General features: G+C 47.4%; 1 protein-coding gene across 9 annotated transcripts in view; it reads left to right on the top strand.

The window, feature by feature from the left end:
- Ulk4 (unc-51 like kinase 4) overlaps positions 1-15,750 on the top strand; it is a 295,125-nt gene that overhangs the window by 60,521 nt on the left and 218,854 nt on the right. For all 9 annotated transcript variants that reach the window (XM_039082734.2, XM_039082731.2, XM_063265850.1 and 6 more), the window contains one exon: positions 1,625-1,807. In XM_039082734.2, the coding sequence (XP_038938662.1) occupies positions 1,625-1,807 (183 nt within the window). The remainder of the gene's footprint in view (positions 1-1,624; positions 1,808-15,750) is intronic.

Genomic DNA, 15,750 nt, shown 5'->3' with positions numbered 1-15,750 from the left:
AAGAGCATTCCTTGGTTAATGATGGGGTTTTGTTTGCCTTTCTCTTCCTAACCAAGGTTAAGATTGTAAAGATTGGAAATGACGTTATAGGGAGTCAAATTCTTCCAGTTCACACCACTGGTGTTCACTCCAATTCACACCATTTCCCTTCACTTCACACCCGCTGGTGCCTGTTTTTCTTTCACTTCAACAGGAGCAGCCTTAAGAGCCGCTCACCCTTGGAGAAGGAAAAGACTTTATTTTGCTGAGATTTCCAAATCTCAGCAATGTCCAGGACGCCCTCCTCCCCACTGTCTCCCCCAACCCCTCGGTCTCTTGGTGTGTGTCTGACGACTCACCTGCCTTCTCCTTAGTCTCATTATTAATTGGTCACAGGTATGAGTCAGCTGAGTGACGGTAATTATGAGCCGTGCATCAGTGGAGGGAGATCTCTGAGCCACGCTCTAGGGCTGACGTCTGTGAGAGCTTCCTGAACGCTCTAGGCTGTAGCCTGTCATCTATGAGACAGGAACGCTTGTCAGAGCATTGAGTGATTTTCAGATATCCTGAGACAGTGTCCTGTGCACACTGAAAAGTGTGTGCATTCAGCAAGCTGCCTCTAGTTAAAACGAAGACCATGCGAGCCCCAGGTTGTAGAGCAGAGGCAAGATTAGACTTATTTTCAATTGATAGCATTAAATGTTAAAGTATCTATAAGTCTTTTTCAACATGAAGGGGCTTGATAGTATTTTATGTTACTTACATTGGAGCAATAAGCTTGTTCTGTAAAAATTTGTGAGTTGTTAGCCCATCAATGTAATTATTATTATTGTACCTCCAAATGTTTGAAAACATCGTTCATTCTTTGTATTTCAAGTTTTATGTGTGTGTCTGTTTGCTTGTCCGGTAAGTAAATGTGCCATGTGTGTGCAGTGCCTGTGGAGGCCAGAAAGAGGTGTTTGTCTTAGTCAGGGTTTCACTGCTGTGAAGAGACACCATGATTGATGTGGATGTCCCAAAGGAACTCTTAGAAAGGACAACTTCTAATTATTTTATTTGGGCTGGCTTACAGGTTCAGAGGTTTAGGCCACTATTGTCAGGGCAGGAAGCATGGCAGCGTCCAGGCAGACATGGTGCTGCAGCAGCTGAGAATCCTTCATCTGCATCCAAAGACAGCCAGAAGGGACTCTCCATTTCATACATTAGCGTATATATTACCTTAAAGCCTTGCCTGCACAGTGAGACACTTCCACCAACAAGGCCACACCTCCTAATAGTGCCACTTCCCATGGGCCAAGCATATTCAAACCACCACAGGGCTGGATCACTGAAACCAGAGTTATAGTTATGAGTCACCATGTGGGTGCTGGGAATCAAACCAGAGCACTCTGCAGGAGCATTGAGACACCTCTCTAGCCCCTTTTCCTCAGTAGTATTAGCAGCTGGATTTTTATCTTAAGTTAATTGGAAACGTCTAAGTCTATGGCTTTAAAACAAGTGACAAAGCAGCAGGTTTGTGCCCTCTCTGTTGAGCAGAGGTGTGGGGCGTGTGTGGGTGTTGAGTAGAGGCGTAGGGTGTGTATAGGTGTTAGGGGTTCCCATTACCCTCAGAGTCTGTGAAGGATCTGTGTTCCTGTTTCCACAGGCCCTGTGCAGAATCACACGGCAGTCTCCCACTGCCTTCCAGAATGTCATCGAGAAGGTGGGTCTCAATGCTGTCATCAGCTCCCTGGCCTCAGCCATCTGCAAAGTGCAGCAGTATATGCTGACCCTGTTCACAGCCATGCTGTCTTGTGGGATTCATCTCCAGCGGCTGATCCAAGAGAAGGTATGACTCCTCCCCCTACAGTGGTACATGCTCCATAGAATGTCATCTCTGCAGGCCCAAGGAGGCCTTTTAACCTTTGTCAGAATCCCGTATGTACCACAGAACATTCCCCGGAAGAAGCAAGAAGTGGCCTTTGGTGACGCGCACCAGCATGTGGCTTCTGCTGTCTTCGTGTGGTGAGGAGAAGCAGTATGGCCTGTGAGACTTTCTCCTTGCTGATCTTCCTTCTGCTGCGTCTTTGCAGCTTGGCTGCTTCCCACTGTGCTTTGTCTTCCTCAGAGGAGGGGCTCCCTTTCCCTGGTTCCTGTGACTCATGTCCATTCCTCCCCTGGCCTAAATCTGGTCTAACTCCTGTCACCTCTTGCATCTTCTTCCTTCGTCTCTCTGGGCTCTTGATGGCCTTTATCTGATTCCTGGTAGTTTCTGGTCTGCACGGTGGCTGGGTCTCTGTGTCATCATTTCTCCGAGTGTTAATTCTTTCCCCCACTGAAGAATGTTCTTCCACCACCTCCGTGACTGAGGCCACAGTGGGAATGCCGCCCTTCAGGCCTCCTGCTCCCCTGCTGCTTCAACGCCCACATGTGAATGTTGCTTCTGCTGAGCGATTTGAACCTAATGGTTCAGAAGCCTAACACTATGTGATGCGCCAACACTTAGAAAAAGACAGTGTTTGTACATAGTTTGTATATGACACAAACTGTTTAAGTGACATCTTAAGGGTCACAATAGTTTGATCAAAGTTAGATGTGTTTCCAGCTTTTCTGGTCTGCTGGGACTCTTCCAAGAGAACTCTCTGCGCAGCACTCTATGCACCTGCCATGGTAGCAAGGCACACTTTAAAATCAGAGCCTCCACTTCATTCGTCATCCGCTTTGCACTAACAATGGATCCAGGTGCTCTCACATACTGGGCACGCCCCCCGACCTGGGCAGCACCCCTGCTCTCAAATCAGAATTCTGTAAAGCATGACCACAGGCTGCTCCTTTCTTGACCTGTACAGACCAGGATCCTAGCCAGGGGGATGGCGACATCCACAGTGGGCAGGTCCTTCCACCTCAGTGACCACAATCAGATGTACCACCAAACTACACCAACCCACCCCACCCCATGTTCCCAAAGGCCTGTCCCCCAGGCAATCCCAGACTTTTGAGGCAACAGTTAAAAAAATAAATGAAAGTCTAAATGCCGAGCACAGCACTTTGTCTTCACTCCAGTGTGATGTTACTCAGATGGCTGTGGCTGCAAGCAAGGATTGTTCAGTAATCCGTGTGTCTATATTCACTATCAAGTTTTCCAAGCTATTAAATTCTACCATCATTGTACAGAAAAGTCACCCTTACGGTTATATAGCTTGGTTTTCTTGTGGGACCCTTTCCAGTGGGAGTGGGGCCATCTCTGACTCTTTTGCCTGCTGGTGGGACGTGGGATACTTTTCCTCCTACTGGGTTGGCTCATCTAGCCCTAATAAGAGTGGAGGTGCCTGGCCTTACTGCAACTTGCTTTGCTTGATATCTCTGTTTGCTTGATATCCATGGAGGCCTGCCCTTTGCTGAAGGGAAGTGAGGAGAGGATCTGAGAGAGAAGGGAGGGAGGAGGGAGGGATTGGGACGAGAGGAAGAGAGGATGAACTGTGGTCAGGATGTAATATATGAGAGAAAAATAAATGTTAAAAAGAAAGAAAGAAAGAATGAATTAAAGAAAGACCAAAACCAATCACCCTTAGGAAGCTTTACTCAGTGAGTTGTGGTAGAAAGGTGGAGAATTTTGACAGAATTCTTTTAAACTTTTGATATACTTTTATTTTTATATTATATTTTACAAAGTCATAAACATTAGATACTGTGATTCTGTTTCTAGTTTCTTCCCTTGGTGTGTCCACCTGCAGCTGTACTCCATTGGGGAAGGATGGAGACAGGCTGAGTCTCACAGTCAGTGCCTCCCCTCAGTGTGTTTGCACTCAGATGAGTCCAGATTGGGTGGGTCAGCAGGATCCTGGTAGGGCAGTGAATGCAGGGAGGAAGAGTTCTCCTGGGGAGATTTCAGTGTTACAGCTGTCTTAGATGATAGTCAGCAGAACAGCTTGTGCTCTTCATTTCGATGAAGGGCTATATAAACCTTGGAAAGTGGGAAGGGGTCTTCTTAGGGTGAAGTTTCATTGGCTGAGGTTTAAGGCTCTGCAGACACCTCATTTACATGGAGAGGTTCTGCAGACACCTCATTTGCATGCAGAGGATTTTTTTGCAGACACCTCATTTGCATGCAGAGGTTCTGCAGACACCTCATTTGCATGGAGAGGCCTCCTAGAAAGGTGAACCTGTAGCTCAGAGAATTTCACCAAGGATAACATGATATTCCTCAGGGGGAGTGTGGGGGCCGGACTCCCCAGATCAGGTAGAGTAGAGGGAGCCCTGCTGGGAGAGGGAGTCCTCCATTTTGCACCTAGGTTGGGGAGCTCTCCAGACATATCATCTCCAGATAACAGAGGGATGCTTGTTCACTTTTAATTTATATTGGTTCTTTCTCCCACCTAAGTGTGCACCATCACACTTATCAACTCTGCTTGGCTTGTGAGATCAGATGAGTTAAAAGTGCTGTGGCTAAGGCAGGACTGGCCCTTTCTTTTCTTTAAATGTTATTACTGAGTGTATGTGATTGTGTGAGCACACGTGCCATGGCTTCGTGTAGCTGGTCCTCACCTTCATGCAGGTTCTGGTGACTGAACTGCAGGTCTTAAGTTCCCTGGCAAATGCTTTACCAACAGAACCATCCCCTCTCATCATGCAGAAATGCATCCTGAGTGCCCAGCTTGGGGCTGAAGTGCATCCTGAGTGCACAGCTCTGGCAGAAGTGCATCCTGAGTGCACAGCTCAGGGCTAAAATGCATCCTGAGTATATAGTTGGGGGGGGGTTGTCACCATCGCCCTCAATGGTGCTGACTCACAACCAAGGTGCTTTAATCTTGAAAATTATAACTCAACATGCAGACAACATCTTGAGTGGTGTGTCATAAGGCTTGATGATAGTTAAATTTCCTACTTTTGTAGGCTGTCACCACACTGGCATGAGGAAGGAGGGATTGTCTCCCTACTGCTGGTTTGGGCAGGTGTCCAGGTTCCTTGTTGAGTTCTTTGATACTGAAGTTGAAGGATGAGTGAGCCCCCATGGCACTGTTCATAGGGGGTTCTGACTGTTCTACCTTGCGTTCCATGATGGGCACCTGGCTGGCAGGTGGGCAGCTGGGCCCTGGAAACTTTATACACTGTTGCTGGTGTCTGGGAATAGTACTTTCATCACTGATAGAAGGGGATGAAGATGTGGGCTTCCTGCTCTGCCTCTTCTCGTGACAAGTACAGGGAAAGGGGGGAAGGTTACTACTGCTGCATGTGAGCAAACTGCAGACCCCCATAGGTATTCTCTGACAGCAAGGCTGGGAAGGGGGATCCACCTGGGGAAGGGGACCTGCTGGAGAAGAGTTTCTGGTTTTGCAGAGTTGTGATGGGAGCTCCAGCTTTCCATGAGTCTTTATTGATACTGCTCTGTCAGGGGATGGTGTTGGGGTGCCATGTCATGGTCAGATGAAGTCTAGGACCTCACAGCCCCTTTGTAAATGGGGTCAGGGATGTGTTTTTCATGGTGTTTAGCTGAAACAGAGTAGTCTCTATTTAGTAGTTTTCTGTGTGGCTGACTTAACTTTGTTCGTGTGGCTTTGCATAGACATGCTTATTTTCTTATGTATGTGTGCATGTGTTGTATGCACATGTGTGTTTGGTGTGCTTACTTGTGCATGCACAGGTGAGGATATTTTGTAGCAATTTCCTGGTATTTAAATCTTTCATCCTGGAGATAGGCTGGTTCTGACTCAGAAGCTAACAACTTACAAGTCTCAGGAAGTCCCTGAAATAGACTAGACTTACAAGGTTCCTCTCTTCCCAAGGTTATATAAGTGGTAAGGATAGTTGAGGAGAGGTGACCCTCCAGCCTGTTGAGTTGCAAAAGTAACTACTTTTTTAAGCCCACACTCAGTCTGGGTGGGTGTTTTGGTGATACTGAGTTTGTTCCTGTGAGTAATTCTTCACTCATGCTTTTGTACGTCACTGTAATAAGCCCATTGCTTCCCCAAGTGTGGCTTTGACAGAGTCATATCTTTGGTCTGTCCTCACTGCCCTATTTGAGATGAGCAGATGTTTGTTTCCATCTCCCCAGGAAAAGGCAGGAAGGCCTCTACTGCTTTATACCTTAGTAATTTTTTTGAGAGAGTCTCTTAATGAACATAGTGTTTGCTGTTTTGGTTTGGTCACCTGACTGGTCAGCATGTTCCCAGAGTCCTCCTGTCTCTGTCTCCCTGCCTAGCACTGGGGTTACAGGTGCACTCCAGGCCTGGCTTTGGCCTGTGTGCTGGGGACCCAGTGCTTGCTCCGCAAGTGCTTAACCCAGAGCTGTCTCTCTGGCTCCTTAATATTTTCTTGTGATAAACTTTTGAGTAAAATTGCCAGGTGTCTCTTAGTTTTAAAAGGCCCTTTCCTGAGTAGTTTACCTTTGATAGTGTGGTTTAGCGGTTGGAGGCAGCTGCCTTGCTGCTGAAAGGCCCAATGCTCTGTGCGGAGAAAGTGCTGCACCTCAGAGCTGCCCTGAGTTCGTGGTCAAAGCCCCTTTCTTCCCTTCAGTCTGTTTTTCTGTCTTCCAGATCTTAGCCCAGACACACAGGTCCCATGGTGAATTCCTCTTTTCTTCTCTTTGCAAACTCTCACCTCTGGAACTTCAGTGAGCCATGGGAGTTAGTTTCACTTGTTGACAGTTGTGGCTCTGACTGGAATCTTTGCTCTGGACTCACGTAGGTTGCAAACTCCACTTTGACATGAGCACACAGGCAGATGGTGGCTGATCTTGGAACTTAGACCCTCTAAGCACCAGAGGAGACAGGTCCAGAAGTCTGTACAGCTCAGTAGATAGAATCCAGCATCCAGCTTCAGAGAGCTGTGGCGTGTTCCGTAGTTGTCACAGAGACACACCCTGACTGCAGAAACAAAACCATGCTCTAAAAAGACTCCCTGGGCACTAGCTGTGATGAGGAACTGAAAACGGGCACTGAGAGTTAGCCAGAGTGATGGAGGCTTGGGGGCATGTGTGTCTAATGAAAACCTTCAAACGTGAACTTTGCAGAATTACTGAAGCCTCTCTGTACCTGTCACCAGTGGTTGCACACACACAGCTAATTTCATTTGGCTCAAGTACATCAAGGACACTCAGGTTATCGGTTAGTTACTTGCTGTTTCACTACATCACGAAACCAGCAGCGCAGGCCTTTTTACCATGTGTTTGTATAGTGCGTGCCTGTACTTACATCTAATAGGGGACTGCATGTGGAGGCCATGATACGACTTGCCGGAGCCCAGTCTCTACTTCTCCCATGTGGTTCCTGGGGATTGAACTCAAATCATTAGGGTTGGCTGCAGGTGCCATTGCTGTCTTGCCGGCCCTTCCTGTTCTTGATTTCCTGTCAGGTTCACAGTTTCCTCATTGTCTTGTCCAGGGCTTTGGTAGATTATTTGACCCGGGATCTAACTACACCTTCTACCTCAGGTTGAAGGTCTGTTCACCTGCTCAGCACTCGTGTCCCTCTGCATCCTTTTCCAGCTTCAAAATGGGTTTTTGAGCAGAGAATTCAGAGTTCTTTGTATTCCCCCCCCCCCCCCCCCCCCCCCCGCCGCTGGATTTGGCTGACACAGCATCTTTTAACAGATGTGTGTTTCTTGGAATGTGTGCTTACAGGTTTACTAGATCCCAGTTTGGCGGCTTGGGGGAGGGTAAAGTCCACCAGGGAATGGCTTCCTCCCAGGAGAATGGACAATGTGCATCCCTCACCTGCCTCCCCTCTGATGTGCGGAGCTCTGGTGGGCACGCAGAGCATCCAGTTTTACTGAGGCCCCAGCAGCTTTGGGTGGGGTTTGTCTATGCTGGGCTCTGCTGGCATCAGAATCTTGTCATTTATCTTTATTGCTCGGGATCCCTCTGTTGGGAAGACGTCTGAGGAGCGATCTGCGCATTTTACCAGAGAAAAGGCAGGGCAAATGCTTTGTACATTTGTTTACTGGTCTGCAGAATAATGAGTTGGTTGCTTAGCAGTCTCCAAAGACCGTCTCTTTGAGTATTCTTACGTGTGCGCTTTCTGATTTGGCGCTGTGAGTCAGCACAGCCCAGAACAGCTTCTTTTCCAAAGGCTTCGAGTCCCCTCCTGGGCCTCTCCGTCTTGACTCTTGTGGTCTTTGCATCTTGCTGTGTGATATGACAGTGGTTTCCGGCTTGGATGTCTTGTCTCTGGCTGTCTCTCTAAGGATTCTGGCAGGGGCTCTCCTTGGGCTCTGGTTGCTTATCATCTCCAGTCTTTTTGATTGACAGAGCCAGAGAACATCTATTTAAGAATATGTCACCTGCTTGTGGAGGCATTTATAGTTTTACCTTAGTTGGCTTTTTCTTTTTTCTTTTTTTTTAAGCTGGAAATCTTGGTTCCTAATGTGATAGAATTTTGCTGTTTTATAGTGTTTGGTCAGGACAGTAACACTAATGTTATGATTTCAAGTACAATTGTTATTTTTTTGCTAGTGTTTTTGTGCTTTGGATATGTAGGCGTGTGCAGGTAGTTTAATCCGTGTGCTTCCTTCTCTTATGCTGTACTCTCCGACAATGCCAATTCCATACGCACTTAGGTATGCACTTGATTTTTTTTTTAGAATTTGAAGTATATTAGTTCAGTGTAGTTCAATTTGAATTTTTCAGTATTCCAGGCTGGTCTTAAACTCCCTGTGTATCTCAGAATGGCCTTGAACTTATGATTCTCCTGCCCCCTCCAACTGGGACTGCAGCTGTGTACAATCCTGTCAGCTTTATTTGGTGCTGGGGATAGGACCCAGGCTTTGTGTATGCTGGGTAAGCACTCGAACACTGAGTTACAGTTCTACCCTTATTTGTCTTATAATTATTTAGAATATTAGCTCGTCATCTGGGAAAATGGCTCAGTGGGTAAATGCACTTGCTATATAAGTGTGAGGGCCTGGGTCTCCATCCCCAGCACCCACATAAAAAGCTGGGTGTGACTCCCCATTGCCGTGAGGCCCTTGGTGGCAGTCAGATTCACTGGCTTCAGGTTCATGTGACAGACATTGTCTCAAAGACAGAGATAAAGCGGGACACCTGAAGGCTTCCTCTGGCCTCCATGTGTGCATGTAAGTATGTGCACCTTCTCTTTCTCTCTTCCCCCATCCCCAACTTGATTGATGGGTAAGTTAAAGAAAAGAATGACCTGGAACCTGTGGGACAGGATAGCCCAGTGGTTAAAGACACTTGTTGCCAAACTCATGACCTAACCTGAGTGTGATCTCTAGATACACAGAGGAATGAGGGAACCAGCTTGCAAACATTTTTCTGACACACACACTCACACACACATCCTCTCTCTCTCTCTCTCTCTCTCTCTCTCTCTCTCTCTCTCATACATACACACACACACACACACATACACACACACACACACACACACACACACACCACCCCACACTGTTTTTTTTTTTCTGTCAACTTGATACAAATGTAGACATATCTGAGAAAAGGAACTCTTAACTGAGAAAATGTCTCCATCAGATTGGCCTGCGGGCTAGTCTGTAGTGTGTTTTCTTGGTCGATGATGCCTGTGATAGGGCCCCACTCACTAGGGGGCAGGGCTACCCGGGGCAGATGGTCCTCAGAGCTATAAGCAGCAGACTGAGTGAGCCATGGTGAGCAAGCCAGCAAGCAGTGCGTCCCCATCGCCTCTGGTTCCATTCCGGCCTCCAGCTCCCTGCTTCGAGCTCCTGCCCTGACTCCCTTCATGGTGGTCTGTGAGATAAAATCAGCCCTCTCCTCCCTGTGTTGCCTTAGGTGGTGTTTATTACAGCTACAGAAACCCTAACTAAGACACTCGTTTCCTCCTCAATCACAAAGCTTCCTGATGGAAAACGTGCTTTAACCTGCTAAGATAACTGCAAATGTGTCTGCCTGCCTGCCTGCCTGCCTGCTTGTCCTCTGTATATCTATATAACTTCTATTTTTTCTCTCTCCGCCTCTGACTCTACTTCTCTCCCTGCCATCTACATCAGGGTGAGGAGGATGTTTATGTTACTCTCCTCACTTTCAACTGGGATCAATTCAAGCACCAAGTCTTAGGGAACCAAGTAGAACCAAGTTGCCCCACTTAGGGAAAATGGCTCCCGATTGGTCAGTCAAACTGGGCTGGAAGAATAGTAATCATTGTGGGAAGACACAACTTTGTACAGTGTGGAGCCTTGCTCCTCGAATCTCTCCATAACTGTGGCATCTATGCCTTGGGCACCCAGTGGCCTGACACCCACTTCCCACAGGACTCTGTAGTGAGAATCAGCTAATGCTGATTTTCCACAAATCCCTGATTTCCCTGGATCCTGATCTGACTGGTAGAAAAGGCCACCTGGCTGACCTGACTGGTAGAAAAGGCCACCAGGCTGGCATTTAGGTCCAGTGTTTAGTTGACACTAAAACTGGTAGGGGCTGTGATGTTCTCTCCTCCTGAGGTAAGAGGTGGCACAGGACACCTTAAAGGTGCCATTTGTATGGTTCTTGGTGGGTTAAGGGTGAGGATGAGTCTCTTAAAAAATCTGCCTTTACTAAAAGTTTGCTAAGTTTATGAACAGTTTCGAGTTTTTTTTGTTTTTTTTTTGTTTTTGTTTTTGTTTTTTTGTTTTTTTTGGTTCTTTTTTCAGAGCTGGGGACCGAACCCAGGGCCTTGCGCTTCCTAGGCATCGAGTTCTTATTAATCAAGATTTGGAGCCATTTGTGATCTTTGTTTTTTACTTTATTTTATTTTACTTTATTTGTTATTGGTTTTTTGAGACATTTTTCTATGTAGCCCTGCCTGTACTGGAACTTGCTTTGCAGACTGGGCTGTCCTGGAATTCACAGAGATCCACCTGCCTCTGCTTCCTAAGTGCTGGGATTAAAGGCTTGTGGCACCACACTGGCCAATTTTTGTTTTTTAAAAATGGATTTGAAGATGGAAATTTGCTACTGTTCCATTTCATCTTAAAGTTTATCTGAAATCCTATCTGAAATAGATTTTAGGAACCCAGCCCCTCTCCAAAAATAGTGTGGATTCTTACCGTAACTGACCTTGAATCTGCATGCATGTTTGTGGGACCCTGTGACAGGCTAGTGACGGGCAGACTGACCAGCAGTGACAGGCAGTGTGGTCTAGCCCCTTGGGGAACCCAGGGGGGAGCCAACGGGAGAGCCTACAGTGAGGCAGCTTCCTTATGCCAGGTGTATTCCTTCCCTTTAACGATTTATCTATCTGATGTGCATGAGCGTTGTGTGCGCATGTGTGTCTGTGACCATGTATGTATCTGATGGACAGAGGCCAAAGGCACCTGGAAAGGTTTTTAGTCTCTTAAGCACTGAGCCACCTTGGCAGCCCCCAAAGTGTTTTTCTTGCAATGACACTAGAGGTACTGGTTTAGAAGTTGCTAATGAAGGATTTATGAAGTGGAAACGATCTCCAAGTGCTAATCAGATGACGAATTTGCATCTTGCCATCATGTTCAGTCTGCATTAACCAGCGTGTGTCCTCTCCAAGAATGCCTCGGTAGAGCTTCCTTAAGGCATGATGTGAGGTCAGTTTGTGTTCTTGCTCCTATCAGCAGGAAGCAAGAGTGCAATGCCATCACGATCACCTGAGTGCCCTTGCTGATCTCAAGAATATTACCACACCAGGGAATGTGGTCAGGCTGTCCTCATTGGCTGCCGGCTGTGACGCTAGGTGGAAGCATCCTCATTGGCTGCCGGCTGTGACGCTAGGTGGAAGCATCCTCATTGGCTGCCGGCTGTGACGCTAGGTGGAAGCATCCTCATTGGCTGCCGGCTGTGACGCTAGGTGGAAGCATCCTCATTGGCTGCCGGCTGTGACGCTAGGTGGAAGTATCCTCATAGTTGGCTGTGATGCTGGGTGGAAGGATCCTCATTGGCTGTTGGCTGTGAAGGTGGAAGCATCCTCATTGGCTGCCGGCTGTGACGCTAGGTGGAAGTATCCTCATAGTTGGCTGTGATGCTGGGTGGAAGGATCCTCATTGGCTGTTGGCTGTGGGTGGAAGCATCCTCATTGGCTGTCGACTGTGATGGTGGGAGTAGGCCGGACTGGCCGGCTAGTGAGTCTTAGGCTTTCACCAGTGTCTGCCATCTCCTGTAAACCCTTCCCTTCTGCCTGCCCTGATGTCTGTCATGAACAAGATCTGTGACTTGGAAGCGGGTGTTTGCTTTGGTTCTGTGTTATCTATCAGATTTCCCATTTTACATCTGATTGCTCTGATTGTATTTGTGATGCTGTTACCATTGCAAGGATGCGCATATGGGATTCATTTGTTTTTCAATCTGAGGATAAATTCCTTCAGATTAGCAGCTGTGTTGGAAGAAACCTGCAGGATTTTGAGCCACAGTCATTTCCTGTCAGCTGTAGGCAGGGCTGAGCCCTTGCCTGCTGTCAGATATACTGAAGGTGGATACAAGTGCAGGGACACCTTCATCTTTGCTGGTCCACTTTTCAGAAAGTGGATTAGTATTTTCCCTGACTCTATATTTTTTTGACCATTAGTGATGACAACTTGAGTGTCATAGCTTCAGCTGCATCATGCGTGACACAGGAAATCGAAACCTCTGGAAAGAGGGAACTCAGCTGAAGAATGTCCACCATCAGATTGGCCTGTAGACATGTCAGTAGGGAGTTTCTTGATTAATGATTGATATGTGAGGACCTAGCCCACTGTGGGCAGTGCCATTCCCTAGTCAGGTGGGCCTGGGCTGTACAGGAAAAGTAGCTGATCTTGAGGTAGAGAGCCAGCCAGTAAACAGTGTTCTCCCACAGTCTCTACTTCAGTTCCTGCCTCCAGGTTCCATGCTTGAGTTTCTGGTCTAGCTTCCCTCAGTAATGGACTGTGAACTGTAGTCCAAATAAGCCCTTTGCTCTCCAAGTTGCTTTTGATCACAGTGTTTATCATCACAGCAGAAAGCAAATCAGGACTATTGAATGCTGTGCTTTTTGGGATGTCTGAAGTCATGAAGTCCTGACAGGATTCTGTAGAGGAGCCTAAAGGGGCTCCACTGTTCCGAGGGCCCAGTGTTATAGGTCTTGTTTTTTTATGGATAGGATATTTCTATGTCAGGAAAATTCACCTTTACCCATATAAAGGGTACGGTGGGTGGAATATTTTCATTTCCAAGAATTGAGCGTCTTCTTTATACTTACACTTTCTTAATAGATTACTGATGAGTGTTTCCTCATTCTGAGATTCAAATCAGCCCCTTCCTCCCCTCCCCCACCTAGGCTTCCTTTTGTGTTTATTTCTCCAAGGTTTAATTCTCCCGGTATGCCAGTCCTGGCTCTCCCACTGCTCACTGTAGTTTCCTCTGTTAAGTCCCTTGGTCCCAGTGTCATCCATGTGTGTCAGCTATTTTCTCAGGCTTTTCTTTTTCCATGAAGAGACCTGTCCTGGTGTCTGACAAGTCCCAGTGTGGACAGGCGGCCGTCAGCCGGTCACAGCCAGCTCCTTGCAGTCACACAGGGGATTCCTTCACCCATTCTGGGTTCAGGGTTCTTTTCTTGCCTTATTTCTACGTGGTGACTAAGTGGGTACAGAGAAGAAGAGCAGGCACTGACAGGATGGCTCAGCAGCGGAGAGCACTTGCTGATAAGAATTAGGACCTGAGCTTGATCTCTGGACCACATGGGAGAAGAAGAAGGTTGTCATGTGTGTGTGTGTGTGTGTGTGTGTGTGTGTGTGTTTGTGTGTGTGCATGTGTGTGTCTCTGTGGGTGTGTCTGTGTGTGTGTGTAAACATCGTGACCGGATGAAGAGCTGAGGGACACAGGTCCAGTACCCGGGTGGCAGTGGCTGTAGGGATGTTAGTGGTGGGCACTCACATATCCACTGTTGGCTGTAGCTTACACAGCAGGTGTTTAGAAACTCTGGAGGGAAGCAGAATGTGCATGAACTCAGGATGTGTCTTACTTAGGGTTTTAGGGTTGCTGTGAAGAGACACCATGATCAAGGCAACTCTTATAAAGGACAACATTTAGTTGGGGCTGGCTTGCAGGTTATCATCGCCGTGGGAAGCATGGCAGTGTGCAGGCAGACAGTGCTGGAGGAGCCAAGAGTTCTGAATCTTGATCCAAAGGCAGCCGCAAGGAGACTGTCTTCCATAGGCAGCGAGGAGGAGGCTCTCTTCTGCACTGAGCAGAGCTTGAGCATAGAGACCTCAAAGCCCACCCCTATACTATGACACACTTCCTCCAAGAAGGTCACATATCCTAATACTCCCACTTCCCATGGATCAAGCATATTCAAACCACCACAGGAGGGAGTCAGAGCCTGTGTGAGTTCAGGAGGGACACAGGAAGTGCAGTTGGACATGGGGACAGGGGAAGAGTCAGGAAGAAGAGAGTGAGGTTGGCTATTACTGTGATGATCGTGAGGGTAGAGGGAGCATGTGTGCCCTTGGTGTAGAAGGCTGCGTGTGTCCCGCACCTGTTCTAGTGGAGGCCACTACTCAGTAGTTTCTACGTGTCTGTCCTTAACCGTGCTGCAGTTTCTGACCAGTTTAAATGTTAGCCTCTTTCATCCCAGTTACGTGACTGAATGTCCCTTAAAAATAAACCAGGGACTTTAAAAGGAGAAACAGGCATGGGTTCTGTATCCAGACTGCAGACTGAGTCCAGCTCTGTGCTCAGCCCAGTGATGTTCCCTGTAGAAAAGATCCCCGTGCCATGCAGCTGTCGTTCCAGCCCAGAGCTGGTGGGAACTTGAGTGTTTGGAGTGTGTGTAAGTGTGTATGAGTGTGTGTGTGTATGAGTGTGTGTGTGTTTAATTTTAATTTTTAAATGCCTTTTTTTAAAAAGATTTATTTATTATATATGAGTACACTGTAGTTACCTTCAGACACACCAGAAGAGGGCATCAGATCTAACTATAGATGGTCGTAAGCCACTATGTGGTTGCTGGAATTTGAACTTGGGACCTCTGGAAGAGTAGTCAGTGCTCTTAACCACAGAGCCATCTTTCCAGCCCTCAATGCCTATTTTTAATGATGGTTCTTAAGTGCTTTAACCTCCCTTGTAGCCCACCCCCCACCAGAGGTAGTGGAAAGAAAGGATATGGGGAAGTGGAGCTGTGTAGAAAGGCTCTTTGGAGTAACTCCCGTCCGTGTTGTCTGGGAATCAGCAGTTGAGTTCGCAGGTCAGCAGCAGCAGCTCGATCCACTCACAAACACTTCATGGATGCACCAGCAATCGGTTTGGTAGAGTTGGGAAAGCAAACAGGAGTCAGTAGCGGTGGCACTACTTGGCAGAGACAACCAGGCCTCAGCCTTGGCCCAGGTCAGCAGGAGGGACCAGGGACAATAGGAACACCAGGAAAAGTTCTTGGCTGTACCTCTCTCAGGGAAGCAAAGATCAGCAAAGATGTGAGACCCACAAGTTTGCACAGCTAGCTCTATAAGCAATCCTAGCTCAGCCCCCATCACTGTCCGTTGAGTTTGATGTTTATTCTTTCCAAACATCACATGTCCTCCATGTGTCTTGCCTCAGCTGACACCACTCTGCCAATCACTCCTAGTCTGAGGAATCGGCTAGAAACTGCAGCACACCACTGGAAGATTTTTGGTGCGTTTCTCTCAATGGAGTTCTGACAAATGCAGCTCAACTATGCAATGTACAGCAGACCAGTACATGCATGTTGTTAGCGAAGAATCCTCCATCACATGTTCTTTCACATGCTTGCTTTAGCAGAACATCTTTCTCCTCTGTCTGCTTCAGTGAAACATTCCTTCATGAGTCTGCCTTAGTCTTTCACCTGTGTCCACTTCAGGAAAACACTCCTTCATGTGTTTGCCCCA

Source organism: Rattus norvegicus, chromosome 8, assembly GCF_036323735.1.
Source record: "Rattus norvegicus strain BN/NHsdMcwi chromosome 8, GRCr8, whole genome shotgun sequence".
NCBI classification, from domain to species: Eukaryota; Metazoa; Chordata; class Mammalia; order Rodentia; family Muridae; genus Rattus; species Rattus norvegicus.
Note: the sequence above shows the minus strand (reverse complement) of the source record. Positions and strands in the feature narration are given on the sequence as shown.